We start from the raw sequence: 23,910 nt of genomic DNA, 5'->3' as shown, positions 1-23,910 counted from the left end.
TTTCAGCCTTAGTGGGTAAAAGGAAAGCGCTAGACTGAGCTGCATGAGGGCAGATTCTCAGTTGGTTAAAAATGTAGCTTCACTGGTCCATACACTTAAAGAAAAGAGTGTGGTGTTGGTGTCTGAAATAATCTTGTGACATGTAAGTACAAATTGGCTTAGACAGGAAGGCTGCTGCAGAGATTGAAACCTGGCTAATGGACTGTAAACATCGGGCAACCGTTAATGGGAACATATGGGGCTAAGGGGAGGAGTTGTGCAGGGCACTGCAAGCAGAAATGCAAGGTTTGGCTTTATTTAATATCTTCATTAGCGAGCTTGGAGAGGGTACAATCAGTGTGTTAATTAAACTAGCAGAAGATATTAAACTGAGAGGTGTGTCAAAAAAACAGCCATCGGTATAGAAATAATGGAAAATGACCTGGAGAGGTTGTAAGTGTAGAGAGGAAATAACAAGGTAAGCTGCTGCATGGGGAGAAAACAAAGCAATCGTGAGGAAAATAATCAAAAAGCAGCTATTTAGAGGGTGGGAGATACTTGGAAAGCAGTAAGACTGTAAGGGACGGAACAGAGTTAGCAGATGGCAAATTAGGCCCAGTTTTTACTTTTATTTCTATTTTTACTATGTCTTTTTTTTTTTTTTCCTTTTCTTTTCACCACTGCAGTTACACCTTTGCAATTCTCAGGCTAAATGTAGCCCTGTGGGCTGGCACAGCTCTGCATGAGTTATGTTTGTAATGTACCACCAGAAGTGGCTCGGAGGCCATCTGAAAGCTCAGGGCTGCTTGCTCCACCGTGACTGCCGTGATGCAGTGCCAGCTGCCTGCCCCGGACAGACCTGCAGCTGGCCACCACCGCCTTGCTAGTTACCATCAGCTGAAACCCAGTTGCCGTAGGTGTGAACAATTTAGCGTAGTTTCAGAAGGCTTTGATCATACCTCTGGTGAGTTAGTTTGAGTCCGATAGCATGCCCAAGGGCAGGTGCTGTAGCTCAAGTGATGAGCCTCTGTAGTGATGCTGTTGTGTGTCAGGGACCCAGGAAGGGGGAGGAACAGTCACCGAGACATAGCAGGACAGCGAGGAGACAGATTGCACCGTCCCACACAGCTGAGATCATGTCTGCTATACCCTGTGCACCAGCTATATTGGGAAGCAGCACAGGGCAGCCCTGAATTCCTCTTTTGTGTCTGGGTGCCACGTCATGGGTGTCGCCACCACCAAATTACTGGCAAGCCAGGGATAAATAACACGCTTTACACCAGACACCTGCACTTGCCAGTGGGAAGACTTCCATCGACTCTTTGGACTTCAGTTCCCCGTTCAGAAAAAAAAATGTGGATCTAGCTCCAAGCAGGGATGCACTTCAGTTTGCCTTATTATTACATGCAGTTTGTTTTGTCATCTTACTCGTGTGCTTAAAGCCAGAGATGTGCCAAAGCATCTTTCTGACAATGGTCCTTTATGTTGCCAACTCTGAAGGTTTTAAAAAGTTTAAAACGGCAGTAATATAACCACACTCCCTCCCAAGAATGAGGATAAAATAGCTATTTTCAAACAGCTATAGAAAACTGTAGCTATTCATTTTCTTATAATTGAATGTTAGTTCCATTGTCAACCTGAGCACATCCACAGATGCTGCCGTCATTTGGGGGCTGTTTAATTTATTTACCAATAACAGTGAACAAAGAATTTCCAGTCTAAAAATATGGTAAGCTTCCATCCCAAAGAACATACAATCATAAGTTTAGTGTCTCAGTGGGATTTTTTTATATCTCTTTTCAAGAGAAAATACCTTCTTTTACAGAAAATAGGTTCCTCATCTGTACATCTACACTGTACAGATTTACTACTGTAAATCCTGCAAATAGCCTTATTGAATTCATTGGAAAAACTCAATGAATAAACCTTGGCCAATGCTACCTTTGACTTCAGCTTAGGCAGAGCTCAAGAGATTTTCTAAAAGCATCAGGTAAGATAGTTAGTTTAGCGTAAGGCACTAAGTAAATTTTTAAGGAAGATCAGAAGGAAGAATTACTAAAGACTTATAAGGCACTTGTAGCTTGCAGCAAATACATGGGTCTCATAAGGTCTTTCTGGCAGCTTTGTCTTTCCAGCGCTGTTTGTAATGCATAGCTTGAGAGGCACAGCAGTGTTGTGGCATCCGGTTGATCAGAAGAAAGGGAGCATGTGGGTGGGCCAGATGTCATTTATTTTCCTGGTGTTAAATTTTGCCAAAACAGACTCTTTTAGTTATATGGTTTATTTTGTTGAAATGTAATTATAATGCTAATTATTTCCAAATTTACTGGTTAATTATAATTCTGAGATCTCTGCCTCGGTGCTTCCAGAGATGTACAAGCTGTGGAAAATGTTTCTTAATATTAATATATTTCTGCAACCCTAATTCGTTTGGCTAATGTTCCTAGAACACAAAAAGTAACATCCTTTAACAAGAAGGCATGGCTAGCTCCATAAAACAGCTGATCTGTATCGAAAAGGCATTTTGCTCAATCTGATTTCACTGCAAGAAACAAATGACTTTAAAAGAAGCACAAAAGAAACCGAATGTTGGATCTTGGATGCATTACATCATTGCACAATTCCCTTAAGCGTCCGTTTTCCGGGGGGATGGGGGAGAGTGTTGGCCATCCGACTGTTGCTACAGGATGTATGCTGCATGCTGTTCCAAGGAAAATTGGAAACGCTACTTCACTTCTAATTGTGCAAATGAGTTCGGTGGGAATTCTGTCCCTGATTTCTGCAGATGCATAATGCAGGATGCACATGGGCTCGGATTGTGTATTGCCAAGAAGAATGGCCTGACTACAAAGTTGCTGTTTGGTACCCAGACCTTTATCTCAGACCTTTGTCTCTGTCCACTGTGGATGACCAGGGTTAGCAGTGACGGGAGTTATGACCCTTTCTTCCTCAGTTCCTGTGCTCACTCAGTGAGGAAGGAAGAGGGGAGGTTTTTTTTCTCTGTAGTACACTGGGGTGTTCAACATTACAAACACACTTGCCAGATGGAAACTTCCAACTAAAAGCTAGACAGGGTGGTTTGAAGCTGACCAGGAAGGTGAATAAACTTTTTCTTTCTTTCTTTTTTACCTTTTCAAAGAGGAAAGTGTCATGGGTGGGAAGGGGAAGAACTGAAATAACACTTGGTGAAAGACAGCTGGGGAACTGTTGAGCTGGAGGAAATTGTTGCTCCACAGACTTTGTGGGGACAGGCAGGCTGTGTAGTTGGTGAAGATTAACCTACAAAAATCTCGGGAAACTCACTGACGTTTCCCTCACGCCACCCCAAAATAGAAAACAAGATCTGGAGCTCCATGAGAATACTGAGGTCTGCTGGATAGGATTAAGGAGACCGTGTCATTGCCTGTCACCCCGTGGGAGCTGTATTTACTTCGTGGCCCTTACTTTGATATCAGTGGTATGTGTATCATAGGCTTTTTGAAGCATCCTTTTCACTTTAGCTTGTTGGAAATGACAGGGGATTCCTTTTAATTGGGGATGGAGAGATCTTCATCCCTTTTCTAAGTCAAGTTTTGAAATTTTCATGATGGTTTATTGAAAATTGAAACATTTGATCTGTTTATGCGTGTAAGAAATGTTTATATAGCTTGTATATGCAGCTGTAGGATGGGAGTAGCACTGGAAGTCCCATACTGTTCCACATGAAGATGTTTTGATACATCTGGGAGAATGTAAGCAAGTAGGTCAGTGGAGTATGACTTAATGATTTGGAGCAGAGGCAGAATTTGGGGGAGTAGTGGCAAAGGCTTCGCTGGAGGAAAAGCAACAAATGGAAAATCTGAATGATGAGTTAGGCTAAAAATATCAATGGTAAAAGCTGAGCTAAATTAAATGTATGCATATGACCCAATGCAGTCAAGTTTAACACATCTGATGCTTGTCTTTACCTTGGGAGAAACAGCCTGTGCGTGTATGTCGGTATTTTGCCTCCTGTATGAGTTCCAAGGAAGGAATAACATGGAAGGGGATATCAGTAAACTTTCCCCTCGGATTGTTTCAGTTCTAATTGCTAATATAATAGCAAGAGTGATAACTAATTGTTTATGTATTTCTGTAAATACTCAGTATTCTGTTGTGCTTGGCATAAGCATGTAATTTACTGGCAATAAGATCAGACCTTTTGATTAGTTGACAGATCACACGTAATGTAGAAAGCTGCTGCTGTTTTGCATTCTCTTTAACCATACCCATCTTAGTTCATCTGAAAACATCCCCGTTTGACAAAGCAGAGTTCCCAGGTCAGAGAAATTTTTATTCTCTGTTAGTCATATGCCAACGCAACATAATAAAGTGTCTTTTAAAGAGAGAAGTTGAAGTTGTGCCTGCTTCTGAGTGATCCACATGGAGCTGTTAGTACATGCTGGTGGCGTACCTTCTGCTTAAAGATCTTGAATTGAGGTTAGCAGTGAATAGACCAGAAGAATATGAATGATATCAAATATGCTAGGATGGCATGGCTCATACAGAAAGGAAGAAAGCAAGTAAAAATATGTGATTGATGCATGTTGAGTTTCCAGTTATTCTTTGAATGGAGCACTTTTTTCTAACCACATCACATGAGTTTTGACAGTAGCTCGGGTTATGGTCTCAATTTTGCATGGGGAATATTTTGTTTGCACAACTACCAGAAGCTTCTTTCTTCTCAAGGGAGGATGGAACTCAAAAGAGAGCCTGAACTCCATTTCCATCAGTGTTTAAAATACAGCTATGCATGGCACAGAGATTCTGCACCAAGTGGTGTTTCAGCAGTAGAAGTCAACCAGGCTTTTTCTCTTTTTTGATCCTGCGTGCTCAGCAGCTAGTACCAAGAGGTTGTAACTGCTGGCAAGGGGAGGCATTCGTGTTCGTTATGGTGGGGGGGAGAGCGGACAGCAAGAAGTGGAAAATACAAGTTGAGCATCAGGAAAAATGCCATCAGTAAGGTCTGCTGGGTGCTCAGACTGAAACATCTCCCTGGAGGGTGCAGGATGGTGTGGCAGAAGGGCCCAGGCAGCAAAGGCAAGTCTCTCTTCCTTCTCTGAAACCTCTGCTGAGGACAGCTGAGCTCCAGTGCTTGCTGTGGTGCTTTAGTCATCTTAGTTACAGCATCCATAGATAAATCCTTACAAAAGCAACACAGTATTGTCCCTTCTAAGAGGATTTACTGGGCACTGCCTTCAGGAGCCACTTCTTGGTCACTGTGATACTGGGGACTTGGCTCAAAAGTGGCTGAGGAGAAGAACACCTCGTAGGAGTTGGGCTGCGAGCAAAGGTCCGTTCTGGGTTCATTTTTCAGGTTGACTAGTGGGGGGTGGTGATGGCTCCTGGGCTTTCCCATCAGGACTGACAAATATTGGTGGGGACACCTGTGGGTGCTGCAGGCTGTTCTCATCCCCACAATAACTCGGGTTGCCGGGGGGCTCTGACCTTGATGGTGTAGCCCATATAGTTTTGGGGGAATATCATCCAAAGGGAAAGTCGGTGACCATCTCTGCGCTGTCACAGTGAAGAGGAGCCAGACAAGAGCAAGCGTTAAAGCTCTCAGTGAGATGGCACAGGAGCCCACCCAGGGAGATTTAACTGCACTTCTCTTCTCACACAGAGCGTGCCTCGGTGTGTGTGTGTACATCTCTAAAATTCACTGCTGCCCAATATCCCGTCTTCAAAATATCAAGCAATTTCTAGTGCCAAGGAACCTAATCACCTATTTATTAAAATGAGACAGACAATAAGTTTGTGTGGGGAAACGTGAAGGCAGTCCGCATTGATCATGCTGATTTAGGACTGTACTGCCTTCGCAGTTTTTCCAGAGATAAATTCCTTGCAGCTAATTGCATTATAAATTCCGTTAAACCATTTTCATAAGGTATTTCCCTAAGATGTAAGCCCTCCATCAAAAAAAAAAAAAAGAAAAGAGCAAAGGAACAGTTGTTGGTTTTTTTCCTAATTAAATGTTATATGAAAGTAAGATGAGAAAAAAAAATATGTGGTTTGTGTTAATTAAATGCTAAGTCTTCTGTTAGGGGCTGGTTTTAAACACTGTGGGGACTTGTTGAAACTCATACAGAATTTTCCAATTGAAAAACGTAGAGTCCTGAGGTTTTTGCCCTCAGATCAAGATGGTCCTGAGCCAATGCAGGTCAGGATTTCAATGCCACCAAATTTCAGAGGTTGTAATCCTGGCGTGCCTTGAATCTGAACTGTACCAAAAGGTGACACAGACAAGTTCAGGATGCTGGGCTGCCTTCAGGAGCACCTGGGGAGCGCGGCAGTGGGGATCAGCCTATTCCTCCTGCTGGGGCAGTCCACAGCCATGGGGTTATGCTGCCTGTAGCGGGCATCCTGAGCTAGAGATGCTGGTAGGAAATTGCATTTACTGCATACAGCAGGGATGAACACCTGTATTTGTTTGCCAGAGAGCAGTTCCCCAAATACTCAGTGACAGTACTTAGCAAAGTGTGTTTTTACCGGCGATCTCAATCATTTTTATCAAGCTGGGTCAGGAGACACTGAAGCACAGAGAAGTTAATTGAATTTCCCAAGGAAGCATAGAAAGCAGCGGAGAACTGAACCTGACTTCCTTGTGTGCCAGCCTCCAGCACAAAGCAGCAGACTGTTGCCTGCACTATTTTAATATTTCTTTGGGTGACTGCGAGCAAAGTATGACATTTCTCTTCTTCCTTTCTTATTGAAGGGCACAAATTCTCGTTCCTTGGAATTATTTGTCATTTTGAGCATGCCTGTACAAATTCTCTCTTCAGCTCCTACAAGCGATGTGCTGTGAACTCATTTTAGAGAGTCCAGGCAGGGAAAGATCTAAGTCAGACCAGGAGGAGGCTGGGTCTCCTCCTGTTTTCGTGTACAAAGTGTTTCACATAATGCACAGTTCTAAAAAATTTTTTTCAGTAATTCAGCAATTGGGAGATTTCTTTGCCAGGGTATTTTGCCACAGGAAAGCCTTTCCTCCTAACATCTTTATGAAACTGGGAGGCACAGCTCCCAGAGTAGCCGTAGCCATGAGTCTGCTTTTGGACTAGAAGAAAGTATCTTCTTTTCTTCCTCCTCCTCTCCCGCTCCCCATGCAGTAAAATTATTCAATTACATAGAAATTTGGGACATAAATGTATTGCCTGTGGCCTTATCTCAGAGCCTCGAGGTAGCTCTGGTCATTGAAGTGGTCGCGGTGGGCACGTGGCTGTGCCCCAGCTGTGCCGCGGGCACTGCCCCGGGCTCACCTAACCGCAGTCCTCTGACAGCCGGGCACCTGCTGAGGGCTGGTCACCCCCTGCCGCCGGGGCACGGGGACGGGGGCTCCCCAAAAAGGCAATTTCTTCTACAAGCGCCCTCCTGCAAGAGGGAGGCCTCTCCCCCTCTTGCTGACGGAGCCCTGAGGCCTGGAGTTTAGGTGCCTGGAGTTAGATGGGTTGACCCTTGCCCGCTGTGATTTGCTTGAGGATGTGGGAAGCCATTCTGTGAGCTACCGGTCCAAAAGGAGTAAAGCGCATGGGGCTGGGTGTTTCTTGGGTTTGAGCATTAGCTGATTAATTCTCATCTTGCCCTGAGCTGGGTTGGGTGTGAGACGTTTGTCTCAATGGGGAGCTGAGGTGAAGTGGTTTCTGCAGAAGCACCAGGAGGTAGCAGAACAACCAGTAGGTCCAGGCCTCATTAGACCTCTCCATCTCTCTGCTCCAGACAGGGGAGACGCTCATACCCTCCTTAAATGTGCTGTGCCCTGATCACGAGGATGCTGTAGCAAACAAACCTTGTGTTGACCCTCAGATCAAAGGAGTGAGTTCCCTACCATACAGCATGACAAACGTTAAAGGTGCACGGAGGAGCACTGTAGGCCGGAGATGCGTATAAGAAATTGAAGCCAGCGGTTAGTTGAAAAAAACTATTAGAAATGTTCCTCACCCAAATTCGTAGAAACCAGATGACTATAAAGATGAAGGAGAAAACTTTGTAAAATTATTGCATCTTCCAAAACATAATTTTATCCTTGTGCGTAGGTAACAGCTGGCATAGGAATGGTTTTTAATCTGGGGGAGGGGGACCTGTGGTTGCTGGTGGGAAAAGTAATAGTAATTCTTGCAAAAAAAATGAAGAAGGGGGGAAGAGGGGAGGGAGAAAAACCCCATTTCTAAATTTTTAATGGTAAAAGGGGCATTTGTGGTTCTCATTTTTATGTTGCTGTTGACAACAATTGTTACATGGTTGTTAAATTTTTTTAAGTCATTTTAGTTTTTCCAAAAGTGACCATGATTTGTTACTTATACTGTAGCTTACAGAAGTGACACACTTAATATCGGGGGGTCCAAACCTGGATATCTACCAATGGAGATGGAGATCAGGTAAATGCACACCTGCTCTTCCAAAGAGAAAAAGCTGCCTTTTGGCAACTGCTTTGCGAGGGAGCTGCAGGCTGTACCACGAGTGTTTTGGAAGGGATTAGATCGAGCGCTACCATTAACCACCGAGCTCCGTGTAGGCCCAGCATGGTTTTGTGTGACATTGACGTTCAGACACGCCATCTGCCAGGAGACTCCGGGTCTCTGGAGAAGGCTCTGGGTTCTGGCCCTAGCAGTAGCTGAGCACAGGTCCCCTGAGGAGACCTGGCAGGAGCTGTGGTCCCCGCAGACTGGCCCCTGAGCGAGCACCATGTACCGGCTCACTCTCCCAGCCCGAGGGAAGGCGGTGGTGGCTACAGCAGGGACCGTGCTGGAGAAGGCAGGTGTCTGCAGGTAGAAAAGAGTAATGATGTCGTGTGTGACCACTGCCATGCCTGTCATTGCCTCTTCTCTTTTACAGACACTTAACAAGAACAATCTGATACCAGATGACAGGACCAACTTCTACCCGTTGCAGCAAACCAACGTGTACACGACGACCTACTATCCCAGTACACTGAATAAATATGACTACAGGCCTGAGGCCTCCCCTGGAAGGACCTTTACCAACAGCTGATGATGGACAGATCCTACAGGACAGGATCACTTCCTATATGAATTTTTTTTTTTAATTGATTTTGTGGACCAAATACTGGCCCAGCCTCTAGATGTAAATATTGTACAGTAGGGTCTTTTTTTTTTTCCTTTGGTTAATTGTATTTCTTGTAAACAGCACATCTCCCTACAAGGACAGAAATGCATATGGACCTTTACACGGAGCTTTTGCGGCTATTTGGTTGGAGATGGCTCTTACTACTGCAACTGTTCATGGCTGGAAGATCAGCGTTGCTGTCCAAGGCCGACGATGTCAAGGAGCTGGCTGTGTGCCGTGCTCAGCGGCCGCCCTGTGGCGGCGCAAGAGGTGGTGGCCTCCTGGGGCAGGGGTGTCTGTCCGGTGAGGAGCATCCTTCCTGAGACAGGGTAGCAATGGTGCACTGGAAGACACACGGCTCATGGAACAGGCCGAGCGGGACTCCATCGTGCCAACAACTTGAAGAACGTTTTCTTTTCCTTTTCCTTTTTTATTTTTGATTTTTTTATGATTATGAAAAAAAAAAAGAGAAAAAAAAAAAAAGTAACTTCCTAGGGCATTGTTCCCTGTATGTTCAACAGAGTCTTTTCATACTACAGGAAATAATCTCTGCAGCCTTCTTTGGTAATATGCAATTCAGCTGATGAGAAACAACACACAAACAACGTGCATTACCCAAAGAAGCTTTCCAGAATGTTTCCAGTCTTAATTAAAAGGAAATTATACAGGCAGTGAGACACTGAGAAAAGTAAATGTTGGAATAACATCGGAGACATGAACTTAGAGTGCCTAACAAACAAAGATGTTTATATCACTGGAAAAAAAATATGTGATGATTGCCGCACAAAAGCCATGGGCTTTTTTTCTTTCTTTCTTTTATTTTGTTTCTGAGACAGTGTTAACTCTTTTTGTTCTAGCTTTGATCCTGATTGTGTCTGCCAGGGAAGACAACTTTAGAGGCCACACTCTTCTTGTGGGAAATCACCATGCTTTGGGCTAATTTTTACTCTTGTTTTGTTGTTGGTTTTTAGTTCATTTACTTTCAAAGAGTGAATAATTCTGACTTTGCAGGAGGAGGGTATTTTTGTAAGGAATGTTTCCATAGTCTGATGTGACCCAGAAAGTCTGCTGCACATTCTTATAGCGTCTTCCAGTCAGTACTCTATGAAATAGGAACACAGCTGAGTAATGTGCATTGTTTGCCAATATTTCCTTAATTTTTCTGAACAAAACCAACCCAACAAGTAAATGCTGCTGCAGCTATTGAAGTAAATTGGGGCGGTAGCATTATTAAGCAGTATATCCAGCCTTGAAATGTAATTTTGTGTATGTGTGTGACTGTGTCTATAAGAACTGTATTAGTTTGATGCAGAAGCCGTGTTGTCTGCAGCCAGATGTTTGTCTGACATAATTGTTTGGCAAAAAGGAAACTTATTGCTGGTGCTTAGTGTACAATTACATCAAATGTGTTAGCAACGTGAACAAGTCCACCACTGTTATCATTCAGTGTTTCTAAATATTTATAATGAACTCCCGATGCTAAGGATTTTAGAATGTCGCAATACTGAGCATGAGATAAAAGTACGCCCTGAAACACGCATGAGCTCCACGTGGTCCCGAGCTTGGATTTGTTGTCTGCATCTTACCCGACCGATCGCCATGCCCCCGCCTGGCCATCGGCTCGGCCGTGCTCCCAGCCGTTCTCTGTCTTTGCTTTATTTCAGGTTTTGCCATAAGCCGGCACTTAGGTAGTTTCTCAGTGCTGTTCCTTTGCAGTTGCTTGTTTGGAGGGCCAGCCTGGGCTGCGTGCCCTCTTTCACGTAGGTAGCCGGTAGGGAATGAGGAAAGGCTGTGTTGCTCGTGACAACTATATTGCTTTTCCTGCGAGGAAAAGCCAACATGGCTTTGTAAGCCTTTGTTATGGTTGCGTGACCAGAAGGCAAAAATAAAGTAGCCTTCCATTTTTAAATTACTTTCTTCGACTTCAGTTTGCAGTGATTGAAGGCTGTAGGGATATTGGTAATAAAGTGGGGTCATTAGTACTGCCACAAGGATGCCTTAGGCTCAGTGGTGCCCGTCATTTCCAGCAGCTGTTCTTCTAATTTAGCAGCTCATCCTGCTTCTGCTCCGGTTTCACCAGGTGAAAGAGAGGGAACAAAGAAAGAAAGAGGTGCCCTTAAATAAGCACAGTCAGATTTGAAGCTGATGCAGCCTTGAAGCTTCATCTTCAGCGGCTAGGCAAGAGCGTTGGGGCAAGAGTGGCAGCAGGGAAGCAGACTGGCCAGCACAGCACCCCAGCACCAAACACAGCCTCCAGCGCCTGCAGGTGGGCTCTGGGAAAACTCCTTTTGAGGAGCGATGCCTTTGTTCCATGAAGAATTCGTCCCCTTCTTGCTGAATTGCCTGATGCCCCCGAAACTCTGGAAATCCTGTCTTGAAGCTATCCTAACAAGCATGTAACCGAGGGGTTGAACATGATTACGTAGACCAGCTGGCTGGGATTTCCCAGGTTTAATTTAGGCGAGTCAGAAGAAAGCATGGGCTCCAGAGGTCATGTTAGTTGTACTATTGTAAAGCTGAGGCCACCTCCAAGCTGCCCTCTCAGACTGTGCCCTGCAGCAACACATTCTGCAGTTACCACGCGCATGGCAGGATTGCAGCTGGAGTTTGGGGGATGTGAGCAAGTCAAATCTTGCAATTTTTTTTTTTCATTTTCTAATTTCCCCCCCTTTTTTTCTTTGTTCCTTAAACATTTTTCTATTCTCAGCCTCACAGAATAATGCGATTTAAACTGATTTTTTTTTTTCCCAAAGAAAGTACAATGTAGCAGTTGAATTTATTTAAATGCTCAGCTCACCAAGACGGGTCATTACTGCCATTGTGCTCGGAAGGTGGATGTTCTGTAGGCTATTGGAGGGCAGATGCTTTGAGAGTGGTGCATGTGGTTATAGTTTCATCAAGACATTCCTTCTTACCAGCCATCCAAACGGATGCAGCCCTTTTCATGTAATTGGCAATCACAGTGAGGGTCTGTCGACTCCATTCAAGCAGAAAGTAGAATTCAGGAGAGAGTGAGAAAGAGAGAAATCAGAGCTCTTATTACTCAATTAATGTTTGTGTGAGAGTGCAGTTCCTTAAGGACAATGTTAATGTGATATGAGGGCTGCATTTTTATGAGCCCTCTAATGCATGGCAGGTTAACGGCACCATGTGCAGTGATATTCCTGCAGTCCAGGTAATGCAGCAGTCTGATCATCAGGTCTGTAATATCTGTAGCAGATTGAATTGCTCCTGGATGCTGAACTTGCTTAGATTTCCTATTCCTAAGTCCACCTGAAGTACACTGGAAATGCATTTAGATCAGGAGCATTGCTTCCCAGAGGACTCAGCTTGCTATAAATGTACCTTTTCCTTCCACTTCTAAGAAAGAGAAGGGGGACCCTGGGCAGTCACAGTGTTGGTCTGGAGACACTGGCTCTGTAAAAACCATTGGGTTACGAGTTAGGAATACAGCGAGCAAAACACGATGGAAATCTTATAGCCAAACATTTCGCTGAAACATTTTTCACGGGGCTGTTCCTTCTCCCTCCTCCATGCAAGTGGCCGCGTTCCTCCCTGCAGAAGGGGTGTGCATCCCGGCGTTATCCAGGCCATATCGTGTGTGCTCACGATCAGGCTTCACCAGCCCAGACAGACAGCTTCCACCCACCAGAAGTAACTCGTGCAGCTCGCTCAGAGACAAACCAGCACAGGAGCTGCTGCTGCCCTAGAGCTGCGCTTGAATGTTGAGCATATGAGCCCTGGCTGCTCTTAAATACACGAGCTGTGCAGATACCATAGGAGAAGAATGTGTAGTGTGTTACACCACTGTTCCTAATGCCTTACTTTCAGAAAAGAGAGAGCTTTCTCTGAAATCAGCAGAGAGTAGGAGTGGAGTCCACGTCCGATGCAGACAATTTGACGCCTCCAGTGTTAATCTGATGTTGAGCCCACCTGGAGAGGAAATTGCTGTCCGCTGAGATTGATTTATTCTTTGTACCAAATGTAGTGTGGGGAGAGTTTTATATATATATATATATATAAAATATAAATGTAAAGTTTGTGTAACAACTTGCTCTTTTTTTGTAATAGTGTATACATCTATCGGTGGATAGATACAGTATATATTTATAATATATACACACTATATATATATATAGTATATATATATATATAGCAAAACGCCTGCAGAGGAAACTTAGAATAAGAAAGGCAGTGCCGGTATTCCAATTCCACAGGGACAAAGTGAAGGAAAAAAATATATATACAAATCTACTGTCCTTTCCATTAGGTTTAACAAAATACGCTTTTGAGGTAAATGAGATATAATTTTTTAATTGAAAAGAAAATTGATTTTTCTAGTTAGAAGTGCTGACTCTCCCCTAAATCATTCTGGTTCAGAATGCCTAAGCAAAAGATTCTTGCTACTGCTTATATTTTCTGAATAAGCCTCCTGGATCTCTCATGTGTATCACTCTGTTGTTTTTGTAATTATAAGTAGGGAGTAATTGTGCAAAGAAAATTAAAATAGCAAGTAGGAGTAACAAATATTGTACCGTTAGAGTAAAACACATAACCTACTAGAACTGGAAAAAATGTCATCTTCCACATTAAAGAAGTTAGCAATTACTTTCTGAGTTATTGATCGGCATTACGAGACTTGCCTTATAGTGACACAAGGAGGTTTTAGTGCAGAGTTTAGGGTTGAGAAACCCTGAAAACCAATGGCTTTGTGTTTTCTGAGGGGTCCAAAAAAGACACGGCGTGCGGAGGCAGGCACACAGTGCTTCCAGCGCTGGTGGCCACGGCTCCACAGCCGTTCCTCGCCCAGTCGCTCCTGCGAGCTGGCCTGTGCGCACGGCATGGCACGGCACGGCGCCCCTTGGAGCCGTCTGGCACGGCAGAGAAACACCAGGAAGCTGGGTTTGATGTTTTTTTTCTCAACAGGTCTTTTTAATGCCATTCAGAGCAAGGACCAGACTCGTACACGGGACTCTTCCCTTTTAGCCTGTTAGGAGAAAACTTGAGAAGGCTTCAAGAGCAGGTTTGGGGTGGGTGAGCAGACCCACGGGTTTTGGTGCTGACTGATTGCTAGAGCCTTCAAAATGGACAAAAAAAATAAAAATCAAAAAACAAAAGACAACCAACCCAAAACACAAAAACACCCTCTGAGCATGGGGGTCCTTGGGGGGGGTTATTCAGCCTCAACCATTCTCCCCTGAAATTCATTCTTTGGGCCATTATTATTTTTTTTTTCTGCCTCCAGCCTCAGCTGCAAATTCACCCCTGCTGTTGGAGATCGGTCCGTGATATGAGAGTGGTGTTTGGCTTTCTGGAATTCCCATCCGTGAGTCGTTTTTAAACAAACCTGATGGTGCAAAGCATGAACACCGCTGAGGCCCCGGTGAGCGGGTGCCGCTCGTCCGCGTGCCGCGGAGTCAGGCAGAGGTCAGCGTGGCCAGGCCATTAGGAACTGCAGCGAAACGTTTTCAGTACCCAAACGCCAAACGGCGAAAGCCAGCCAGCTGCGCGATAGCGCGGTTTACATCCGCACACAGCCCCTCAGATAACATCCGAGCGTGCAGGGCCCTTAAGGCGCCGCGGTGAATGGGGAGCGTTCCCACGGAGGAGGCTTTAGGGAGGACGCGGCGTGGGTGGCACCGACAGGGCTGAGCCCGTGGTCGGGGCAGGAGCGTGACGATGCGGTGCTGGGCCTCGGGGGCAGGGGAAACCGTTGTGGGAAGGCTTGCCCCGAAACAGCAAAACCTGGAGCGTGTCGCTGGACTCTGTTGTGAAGGCACATCACCCTTCCTATGCAATTGAACTCGATGGTACTTTAGTATAAAGGTGACCTAGACTGTAATCACTGCCTTTAGACACTGTGAATTTTTTTTGGGTACTCTGTATTTTTATATATTGTACAATGTAAAGAATAATTCAGAAATAAAACAGAACAACCTGCAGGCTTGTGAGTTATTTCCCCTCTGTCCCTGCGGGGCATTGGCAGAGCAAGTTTGGGTTGCGTTTGTCATGACTGAAGACCAAGCAGCCACCAAATGTTATGGGTGATGCTAAATTCTGTTACCCAAGCCAGCTCCCCTCCAACACAAGCCTTAACAAAGCTTACCGCAGTCCCACAACAAGCTTTTGGTGCATCTGAAAGATCCCATTGCTGCACAAGGTGCCTAGTGAGGTGAGCCCAAATCTGTCTGCAGCGCTGGGTGCCGAATCCCGGCGCGGTGCCGCAGGACGAGGCGCTGCCCTGCCCCGGGATCGGGGGCAGGTGGGCTGCGGGGACACTGCGGCAGGCGAGGGGCCGTGGGTGGGCTGGGTACGGGCTGGTGCCACAGGACCGCGGCCTCTCCTCAGCCTCACATCGCGCTGTGAAAAGCTGTAAAAGTCAGAGGGGCACGTTTTGACTGAAGGATGATGGCAGCCTCTCGCCGAGGAGCGTTATGGCTCTTGTTGCGCTTATTAATCAAAGTAAAGACCATGAAAAGTGACAGAGTCAGGAACATTTTAGTTTATGTTCCGATACAGCTCAAGACTTATACTGAAGTTTTGTACAGAAAATTACACCATAATGTCATAAAAAATAGATTGGATTACTAATAACCTGAAACGTGCTACACCTGCATACATAATACTTTAATCCTACTAAATCATAAGCTATCATTTGGGTGTTTTCATGATCTCAAGTGTGCACACAGGAATTTCTTTTCAATGCAGGCCATTAAAAAGTAATTGAGAGGCGCAGGATCAGTAAAAACAAACTTGCTGTGAATAAGATTGATTTTTTTCAGTTAGTTTGCAGAATAACACGGAGAGACCACTTTGGAACGGGTTTGTTTTGCATCAAGACACCTCTGCGCACAATTAGAGCAAAGCGTCACGTCGGAGCCTATTTCCAATTTCCTTAAAATCTGCCTACCACAACATTTTTTTCCTAGGTGCTAATTTGATTCATTAACGTAACAGCCTCGCTCGCAGCCCCCGTGCATTTTGTTCTCTCACCTTCACCGCACACCCCAGCGCTTTTCTCGCTTTGTAATTCATGGCTGTGTGTAGGGACGGGGGGGCACTGGGTTATCCCACAGGTTCCCCACTGCCCCTTTGCCGAGCCCTGCAGCTGGGCTGCTCCTGGCCACACCAGGGTTCAGCTCACAGCAACCCCTTCTGCTGTTTTGGCCATCCTCATCTTCTGCCCACAGGGCCTCAGCCCACTGCCGGGCTTCACGCCTGGCTTTGCTGGTCTCCAGACTCCCTCTGCAAAAGCGTCGGCTCCCAGGGCGTCTCGTGGTTGGTTTTTCCTCCTCTCCAGTATACAACTGAGAGACCGCGCACTCTCAGACATGCAGCTCAATTACTAAAAGCTTTGGCGAGCCATTAAAAATGCTGTTCTGCTAACAGCTGAAATGCGTTTCAACGTGTTTTGGTTGTTTCATTCATAAAGCTGCACGTGTGTGGATTTGTCACTGCGCTTTCTGTTCAGCAAGCTGAGTTGCAGATTAGTCAAGAGCGAGGCAGCTTTCAGCACAGCCCAGATCTGCTCCCGAAAGCAAAAAAAAAAACAATGCCACCACTGCCACCCCCACCTTGCTCCCAGCATCTGTGGTGAGGACAGACAATAAATTCCTTAAACTGTTGAAAATGGGGAGAACCAGGTTTTGAAGGCCACGGCCATCCGCCACTGCCATACTTCGGGCCTCTATAAACCACCAAGGCTGCAGCTCGCTGGGTCCCTGAGGCGACAGCAGCGGTTGTGGTGTCCCCTGCACACCTGGAGACTCCTCCGGCTGCAGCAGCATCTCCTGGCTGGGGAGCTGTGCCCTGCCGCTGTCATGCTTCAGAGTAAGTTTTCTACAGACAGAAGGATTTTTTTCAAGGTCAAACTCCACAGCTTCTCAACCAGCAATTAGCTGGAAGCAAGACGTGCTTTCCATCCCTCGGGGACAGCGTCTCCCGCACCCGGGGCTGGCATCAGCAGGGATGGCGCCATGCGGGCACAGATCGAAGCGTCTGACCTGGGCACCTCTGTCATCCCTGCACCTCCTTGCTGCCATGGTCGTAACGGAGCCAGCAAGGGACTGCTCCGCTTCCCAGCGCAGGGTAAATGACCAGCCACCAGAGAAACATTTGCTATTTCCATGATGTGAAGCATCAGTGGCCGCAGAGAGAACTATCCCTATTTCTGCAGCACTTAATTTAATGTCATAAGCGAGCGAGCTGTACGAGAGACCAGGCACAACGCTGGTGCGCTTTTATTGCTCTGGCAGCAGCTGCGTTACTGCTTGCTGTTTTCGCATGTCTTAGTAACAAGAGTTTTTGCTCATAGGTTTCTTCACGGGAGCTCTGCTGAAATTGTGTTTCTGTTGTGCCCATTTGCACGCCGACTCACAGCCGCTCTGCAGGTGAGCGCCTCGCTCTCTGCCCGTCACCGCCGGCTGCTGGGGTGAGACCCCCTCCCCGTCTGGAGGCTGCACCGGGGAGCAGCGGGTTGAGCGGGTGAGCGGGTTCAGCCTCGTGCCCCAAGCCATGAAAATCAGCCTTTGGTACCACAGAAGTGCATGGTAAGAGGAGCTGCAATGCCTTATCATAGCCCCATCCTGAAAACCCCTCTCCGAAAGGTTTCCTTCATACTCCAGGGGCAATGAAGACATTTATTTCTGCATAAGGCTGCGCTGGTTTAACACAGGCTTTTGTTGCACTCACTTCCAAAGATGCCATTTCCTTCACACGCCAGGTCCTTCACCCCACCGAGATGCTCTTTTGGCACCAAAACTCAACCACAAAGCTACCTCCATAATCCCAAACCTCAGCTCTGCAATCAAAGGCCAGTTGGGGAGCACCTGCGGGACAGCCTGAGTTTTGGGGCGCTCTGCCAACAGTTTGTTGAGGGGTCTCCTGTGGCTGCACCAGTGCCTGACCAGGACGGTGTTTCCCCGAGAGGGGTTTGAATCCCCTCCTGCTGCTCATTGCCACTGCAGGGCTGCAGCGAGGCGAATGGAGGGAGGGGAGGAGGGACAGACAGCTCTGGTACATGCCTCACGGCTCTCAGGCCGTGCTCCCATGCTCGTTTGGCCCCTGGCAGTGAAGGTGGTTCTCGCAGCCCTTTCCCAAGGCTGACCTCCACAGGAGGCAGCAGCCGCAGCCCAGCCTGCGCGGTTGGGCCAGCACAAAGGCAGCAAGCAGACAGTCAGAGGAGCCTAAACATCCTTTACACACCAGGGAGGCAGATTTCAACAACAAAGCTAAAATAGAAACTGGGCAAAAAAAAAAATCTCTTTGAGCAAGGCCGAGCATAGAGGGCTTGGCAATACACAAAGCCAGGGCGTGGATCTGAGCTGGACCCCTGGCCCTGCTCTCCCCCAGCACAGAGGTTCCTGCAGCTTCTGCAGCACCGCAAAGATAAATACGACCAGGAGCTGTATGGTGAGAGAGCCTCAAGCTCCCATATATAGCCTGGAAAGAGGCTGTTGCTAAGAATAGTGGGGCCCAGATATTCCACGATACCAGAGCTGACAGATTTCTTCCCGGCACTAATAGGATGTGAGGCTATTTTAAACTTGCCGTGGTAAGTGGTCAGGACGTTATTGAAGAGCCGGTCCTAGAAAATAAACATGGATCAAGAGATCCCAGGTTGGGCCTGTTTCAATTAAATAAAGAATAAACACAAGTAAGGGGATTATGAAGGGCATCCTTTCCAAAAGCTCAAACTGAAAGGGTAGCAATTACAAAAACCAGCCAGCTTGCACCATCCTGAGACTGGAGCACGGATGCACTGTGGTGGGAGGAAGCAGAGGCTGCACAAAAGGGCTGTGGGGATGGAGCTGGGATCAAGAAATACCCTTTCCTCTTTGAACCCCATCTGCCCCCATCCCCTTGGTCTCCTCCACCTCCCTTTGTTGATCTCTGCTCTCCCAGGGGTCGGGCTCAGTCCTTTAGACAGGACTCTCCAGTGTGCAGCAATATCTTCAGTGTTTTTCAGCAATATTACAGCAGAAATAAATGATTCCCTTGTTGTGTGTTTGTTTTTTAATTAATGAACACTAGTAGCAGCACAGCTGAGTAACCTCTTTAATGTGCAACAAGCATTACGAGAAGGAACACACAAGTCACGGTGAGATTCCAGTTTTAAAAAGAGATGACACAGAGGGTGTGTTACAGTGACAGGTATATAGTGGTTTAAACATCATTTTCTTAAAAATAAAAATACATCACCTCAGAATATTGCATACAAAAAGTAGACTTTACCTCAAAATAAAACTCTATCAAATCATTTAAAAAGTTACAAAAGTGGGACGCGTACAAACTGGGGTAAAATGGAAGGGCCTGGCTGTGAGAGAGCTGCCGGTGGTGCTCCCCAGGCCTGGGCTGTGGGACAGTGCCCAAGGCCTCTGAGGGCTCACTGTTGTTAGGCTGGGCAAGGCAAACGAGACCTTAATTAAACAAATGTCACAGACAGAGGCAGCCTGCCTGACACCTCTGAGGGAAAGCATGGGGCTTGGGCCTTGTCAGTGAGGGCAGATTAAGGGTGGAGAAAGGGCCTGAGCCTAAAGGGAAAAGCTCTCCCTAAGAAGAGAGGATTGCCCCTGGTATTTTCTTCCTGTAGCAATACAGAGCAAGCATAAGAAGCCTGTCCAGCTACAAGTAGTGAAGAAATCCTAGGGGAAGGCGGTGGTGTGAGACAGGAAAAGCTCTCGTAGCAGAGCGCAGGCCCCCTCCCTGCCCGCTGCACCTCAGGAGCCAGCGACTGCAAGCCGTGCGCCAAGCCAGTACCTGCTCCAGCACAAACCGTGCTGCAGATGAAACACCTCGTCCTTGAGGGAGTCCGTGAAGTCCAGGAGCGAACCATGCTCATGAGGAAGGCTTTGAAGCCGCCTAGGAGAGCCCGGATGTCTCCCCCTTCACCTTCTGTTAGTGCCCAGAGGCAAACCCCAGAAGCCTCACACAGAGGCAGTTTGGGAGAAGGCAGGGGGGGCCCCAGGCACCCCAACGCTTCCTGCCCGCTCTGCTCAGTGCTGGTCAGGCAGTGCCAAGGGAACAAACGCCTCGTGGACGGAGGCCCAGCGGCAGGACTGGCCATGAACGTGCAGGCCAAGCCCTCGCCATTCCAGAAGCACCACAAGGGCAGATCACCCACAGGAGGGGAGAATGAGAGGCCCACCCCAACCTCCGAGCCAGAAAGCAGCTAAAAAGCAGAACTAAAGTTTTCAAAAGGGATTTAGCTCTACGAGCCTGGAGTTGGAGTAACTGAATTAGAAATGTTTTGCAGCGGGAGGAGGCAGCCCCTGGAAAAGTGATCCTGCTACAACAGCTCCGAGGGGGCTGTAGGATAATCCCTCATGCACTGACCCAGGGCCACAGCACCTCTGCAGCCCCTGGCTGCAGCGAATCCCCACTGATCTTCCCTCCCCTCAGCCCAGGCCCAGCAGCTTCCACAGCACGGCTGCAGGACACCCAACCACAGGAGCATGGTGCCTAAGGCTTCTGGGGTGGGTATGGTTTGCTCTAAACACGTTGTGATCCCAAACAAAAGGCAGGAGCCAGCACATCTGTGCAAATGTTTGCTTTTGCTTGTCAAAACTTTGGATTGAACTACGTTTCCTCCTCTATTTATTGGTTTCATCTGCCTCGAAACACAAACTGTAAGAATTATAAGCAGATCGACATCATCTGAGTTTTACTGCGCCTGCTGCCTTCTCTACTGAAACTCCACGCTCCGAAGTGACTCCTTGGTGCAGAGAAGCAGATTCTCCAGTGCCACCTACAAACAACAGGGCAGTGGTAACAGTTGCAGGGAAACGAACGAAGCTTGTGTCTGTACCAAAGCGCCCCCGCACAAACACGGCAGGAGGTGTCTGTGTGCCTCTCAGAGGTGTGCTCCCCTTCTGTGAGCCCAAGGAAGATGGTGGAAGAGGAACGTGTTCATTTTTGCAGGGCGCCTTCTCTCACACCCTCACCTATAGCGCGTCCCCGGCTCCCACAGCCTGGTGCTTCGGCAGTGCTAGGAGCAGTGACACCAGACATGAAATCAATACCAAACACAACGTACACGTGTAGCAGTTGCCTTGCCAAATTATTACCATAATCCATAATTGTAATCTTGGGAAACAAAATAAATCTAATGGAACTAAAAAGTCCCACCTGGAATGTCTTTGTCACAGATGCTAATTAACATTTGAAAGTGACCTAACATAAAAAAATGAGGATTAACGATTAAAAATCTGCCGTCAGAGCATTACGGGACAGCTACGTTCTCTGTGCAAACTGTATAATCCCCATTCATATTTCCATGAGTCCCCACATTTAACAGCACTTCCCTTTCTACTAACAGACAATATACAAATATCAATCAAGTCAGTTTAATTATATTAGTGCAAGGCTATGCATTCACTTGCTAAGTTTACTGTAGAATAGGCCATAAATTAACATCTCCATCACCACGAAACTTCCAGTTCTCTACGCATTTGATAACTCACCCCAGCATTTCAGTGTGGAAATGCCCTCCAGAAACCCCTCCCTCCCTTATTCAGTCCATCAGCCCGTCCCCCCAGAGCTACGGCTGCAAACACAGATGCTGCCCAGGATTTTCTAACCCACTTGAAGATGAAAGACATCTTGTTCCTACGCATTTCTGAGCTGTCAGATGGTTTGAACACAATGCTGCAAACCTGAAGCCATAGCAAGCACGGTCCGTATCAGTTGGGCCTGTCTAGGTGTAGGAGCCAAGTCTGTGAGTTTCAGGCATGTTAGCGCCTGCTTTGCAGCAGACTGCTCATACACATGTAAAATCTTTTGTGTCTGCACCTTCCTCCAGCTTGCATGATTTTCTAAAAATCACTATTTTTACACATATTAAATAGATGGGACCCGTCCCTCTGAAATCGATTTGGGAACCTGGACGCTTTTTGCCACAGTACCTGCACTGCCACCAACAAGGGGGAGCAGGCCACTTGGCAAAGCAAAGAAAAAGGAAATTAAGGGGTAAAAACAGGGAAGAGAGACAGTAAACAGTGCCCTAAGCAGAGCCAACTTTTTCTAAACCTGAGCTTCCTCATTAGCAGCATGAAGGCTAGCACAGCTCCAGAGCTAGCAAGAAGAAAAGCCAGCAGAACTGGAAGATGAAATTGGAGTTATTAGTGAGCCAAGCAGATTTAGAGTTATTAGCAAGCCAACCAGAAATCCAAGAGGCAGCCCAGAGTGTAACTACTTGAAATGAAGGTCTATTAAAGAGAGGGGAGCAACTACAGTGCATCCTCCCTAGCATTTTCAGTATAAAATATAGCACAACTATTTGTAGTTCAAGGGGTTCTGCACTGCAGGGAAAGATTGCTCTCCTGGGCCATGAACTTAAGTGCCGTGAAGAGAAATAAATATTTTAACTTCTCAGAGCACCTTCCTCTGTTTGCAAGTCAAAGGTGAAGCAGCAGCCAACTCCAGCTACTCTGTGACAGTGCTAGACAATGTCTCATTTAGAGAAAAACCCAAACAAATCCTGCTGTTACTCATTCACAAGTTCTAGAGAGAACTATCAGTAATAGATACCATTTACCCATGGCAGATCCCAACAAGGATGTACCTATCTGATAACCCTTATCCAAGAAATATTCCCAAAGCTTCATTTGTGTTACTAACATGAAATGTACTGCTCCTCCAGAGGAGGAAGATGCTGATGATCACAAATGAGGATAAGTTATGAGAGATCTCAGCAAGTACATTTGCAATCCCTACCTCCTGTCCCAAGCCAGACTTGCTAATCTAATAAAGACCTAAAGATTGTGTGCCCGCAATGCAGCAGTGTCCTCAGCAACTTCAAGTAATTTGGGAGCAATCCTTCGGTTTTCACTCAGGAAGATTTCCATCAGATTTGCTGGGAATTCTGGTTGAGGCCGGACTGCAGACTGGTGCCTGCAGTCATGGCACGGGTCCCCCTCCAGAAGTGTCCTGTTGTACTGCTCGGCTCTGGATAACATTTCTGTTTCGATGCAGAGGTGCTGAGGGCTGTAATTAAGACCACATATTACAGTGCCCAAGACAGACACAGAAACTTCTATCAAAAGCATCTAAGGTTCAGGAGAGCAGCGAGCAATTCACAGCAAATCAGGAAAACACTCAACAAGGCTTAAAACAAGATGTTCAGTCTTCTCCCCTGACAGTACAGAGAGTCTAGATTTGGCAGCACTGACAAATATTTTGAATTGTTCACGGCTTTCTGAAACAGGAAGAATAGGTTATCGTCTGAACGCTGCCTCAGGTGCTCCTCCACCTTAAAATAGTCTGGACAGTGAAAGGATTAGAAATCTCTGTCACTCAGGACAGTGCCTGAACTGTGCAATTTTAATCCTAATATAGCTACAGTAAATTGCAGAAGTAGAGCTCTGAAGAGCCATCCGAGCTTGCAATTCTGCCATGACAATGCAAGTACAATCAAATTCTTGGCAAGCAATCCTAGTTTTTCAGAAAACAATAGGTAGCAACAGCTACTGGATACTGAAACTATTCCAGGCACTAAAACATAGTAAAAAGGAGTTGGACAGTTAATTCCATCCATCTGAAAAACGATGAAAGGATGATGCCAGTGGTTCTGAACGTGATAGTTAGATCGATTAAGTTATCTCTATGTAGGTTAGCTCCATTGTCTACAAAGAACCTGTTCTGAGGGGGAAAAAAGATCATTTAGTCACTGATACAGGCAATGAGCTAAGTCAATCTTCTGCTACTTACTACAGTAAATACACCTGAAAACATAAAAGCAAGCTGTTTCATGGCATCTGCTTTATTTTGCTGCACAAATACACTCCTGAGCTGAAGGTATTAGTGGCATGTTCTCTCTGAAAAACGAGAAGACAATGAATGGATACATGTCGGATA

At 46.4% G+C, this 23,910-nt stretch overlaps 1 protein-coding gene across 8 annotated transcripts in view; it reads left to right on the top strand.

The window, feature by feature from the left end:
- Nucleotides 1-14,997, top strand: part of SEMA5B (semaphorin 5B) — a 261,572-nt gene extending 246,575 nt beyond the window's left edge. For 5 of the 8 annotated variants that reach the window (XM_083841544.1, XM_083841549.1, XM_083841543.1 and 2 more), the window contains 2 exons: nucleotides 8,300-8,369; nucleotides 8,827-14,997. In XM_083841544.1, coding sequence (XP_083697670.1) covers nucleotides 8,300-8,369; nucleotides 8,827-8,834 — 78 coding nt within the window. In that variant the 3' untranslated portion in view covers nucleotides 8,835-14,997. Of the gene's footprint in view, nucleotides 1-7,710; nucleotides 7,898-8,299; nucleotides 8,370-8,826 lie in introns of all 8 variants that reach the window. The other 3 variants (XR_014585958.1, XM_083841546.1, XM_083841547.1) reach the window with 3 other exon arrangements.
- Nucleotides 14,998-23,910: the final 8,913 nt, after the last annotated feature.

This window comes from Anser anser, assembly GCF_964211835.1.
Source record: "Anser anser genome assembly, chromosome: 6".
Taxonomy (NCBI): domain Eukaryota; kingdom Metazoa; phylum Chordata; class Aves; order Anseriformes; family Anatidae; genus Anser; species Anser anser.
Note: the sequence above shows the minus strand (reverse complement) of the source record. Positions and strands in the feature narration are given on the sequence as shown.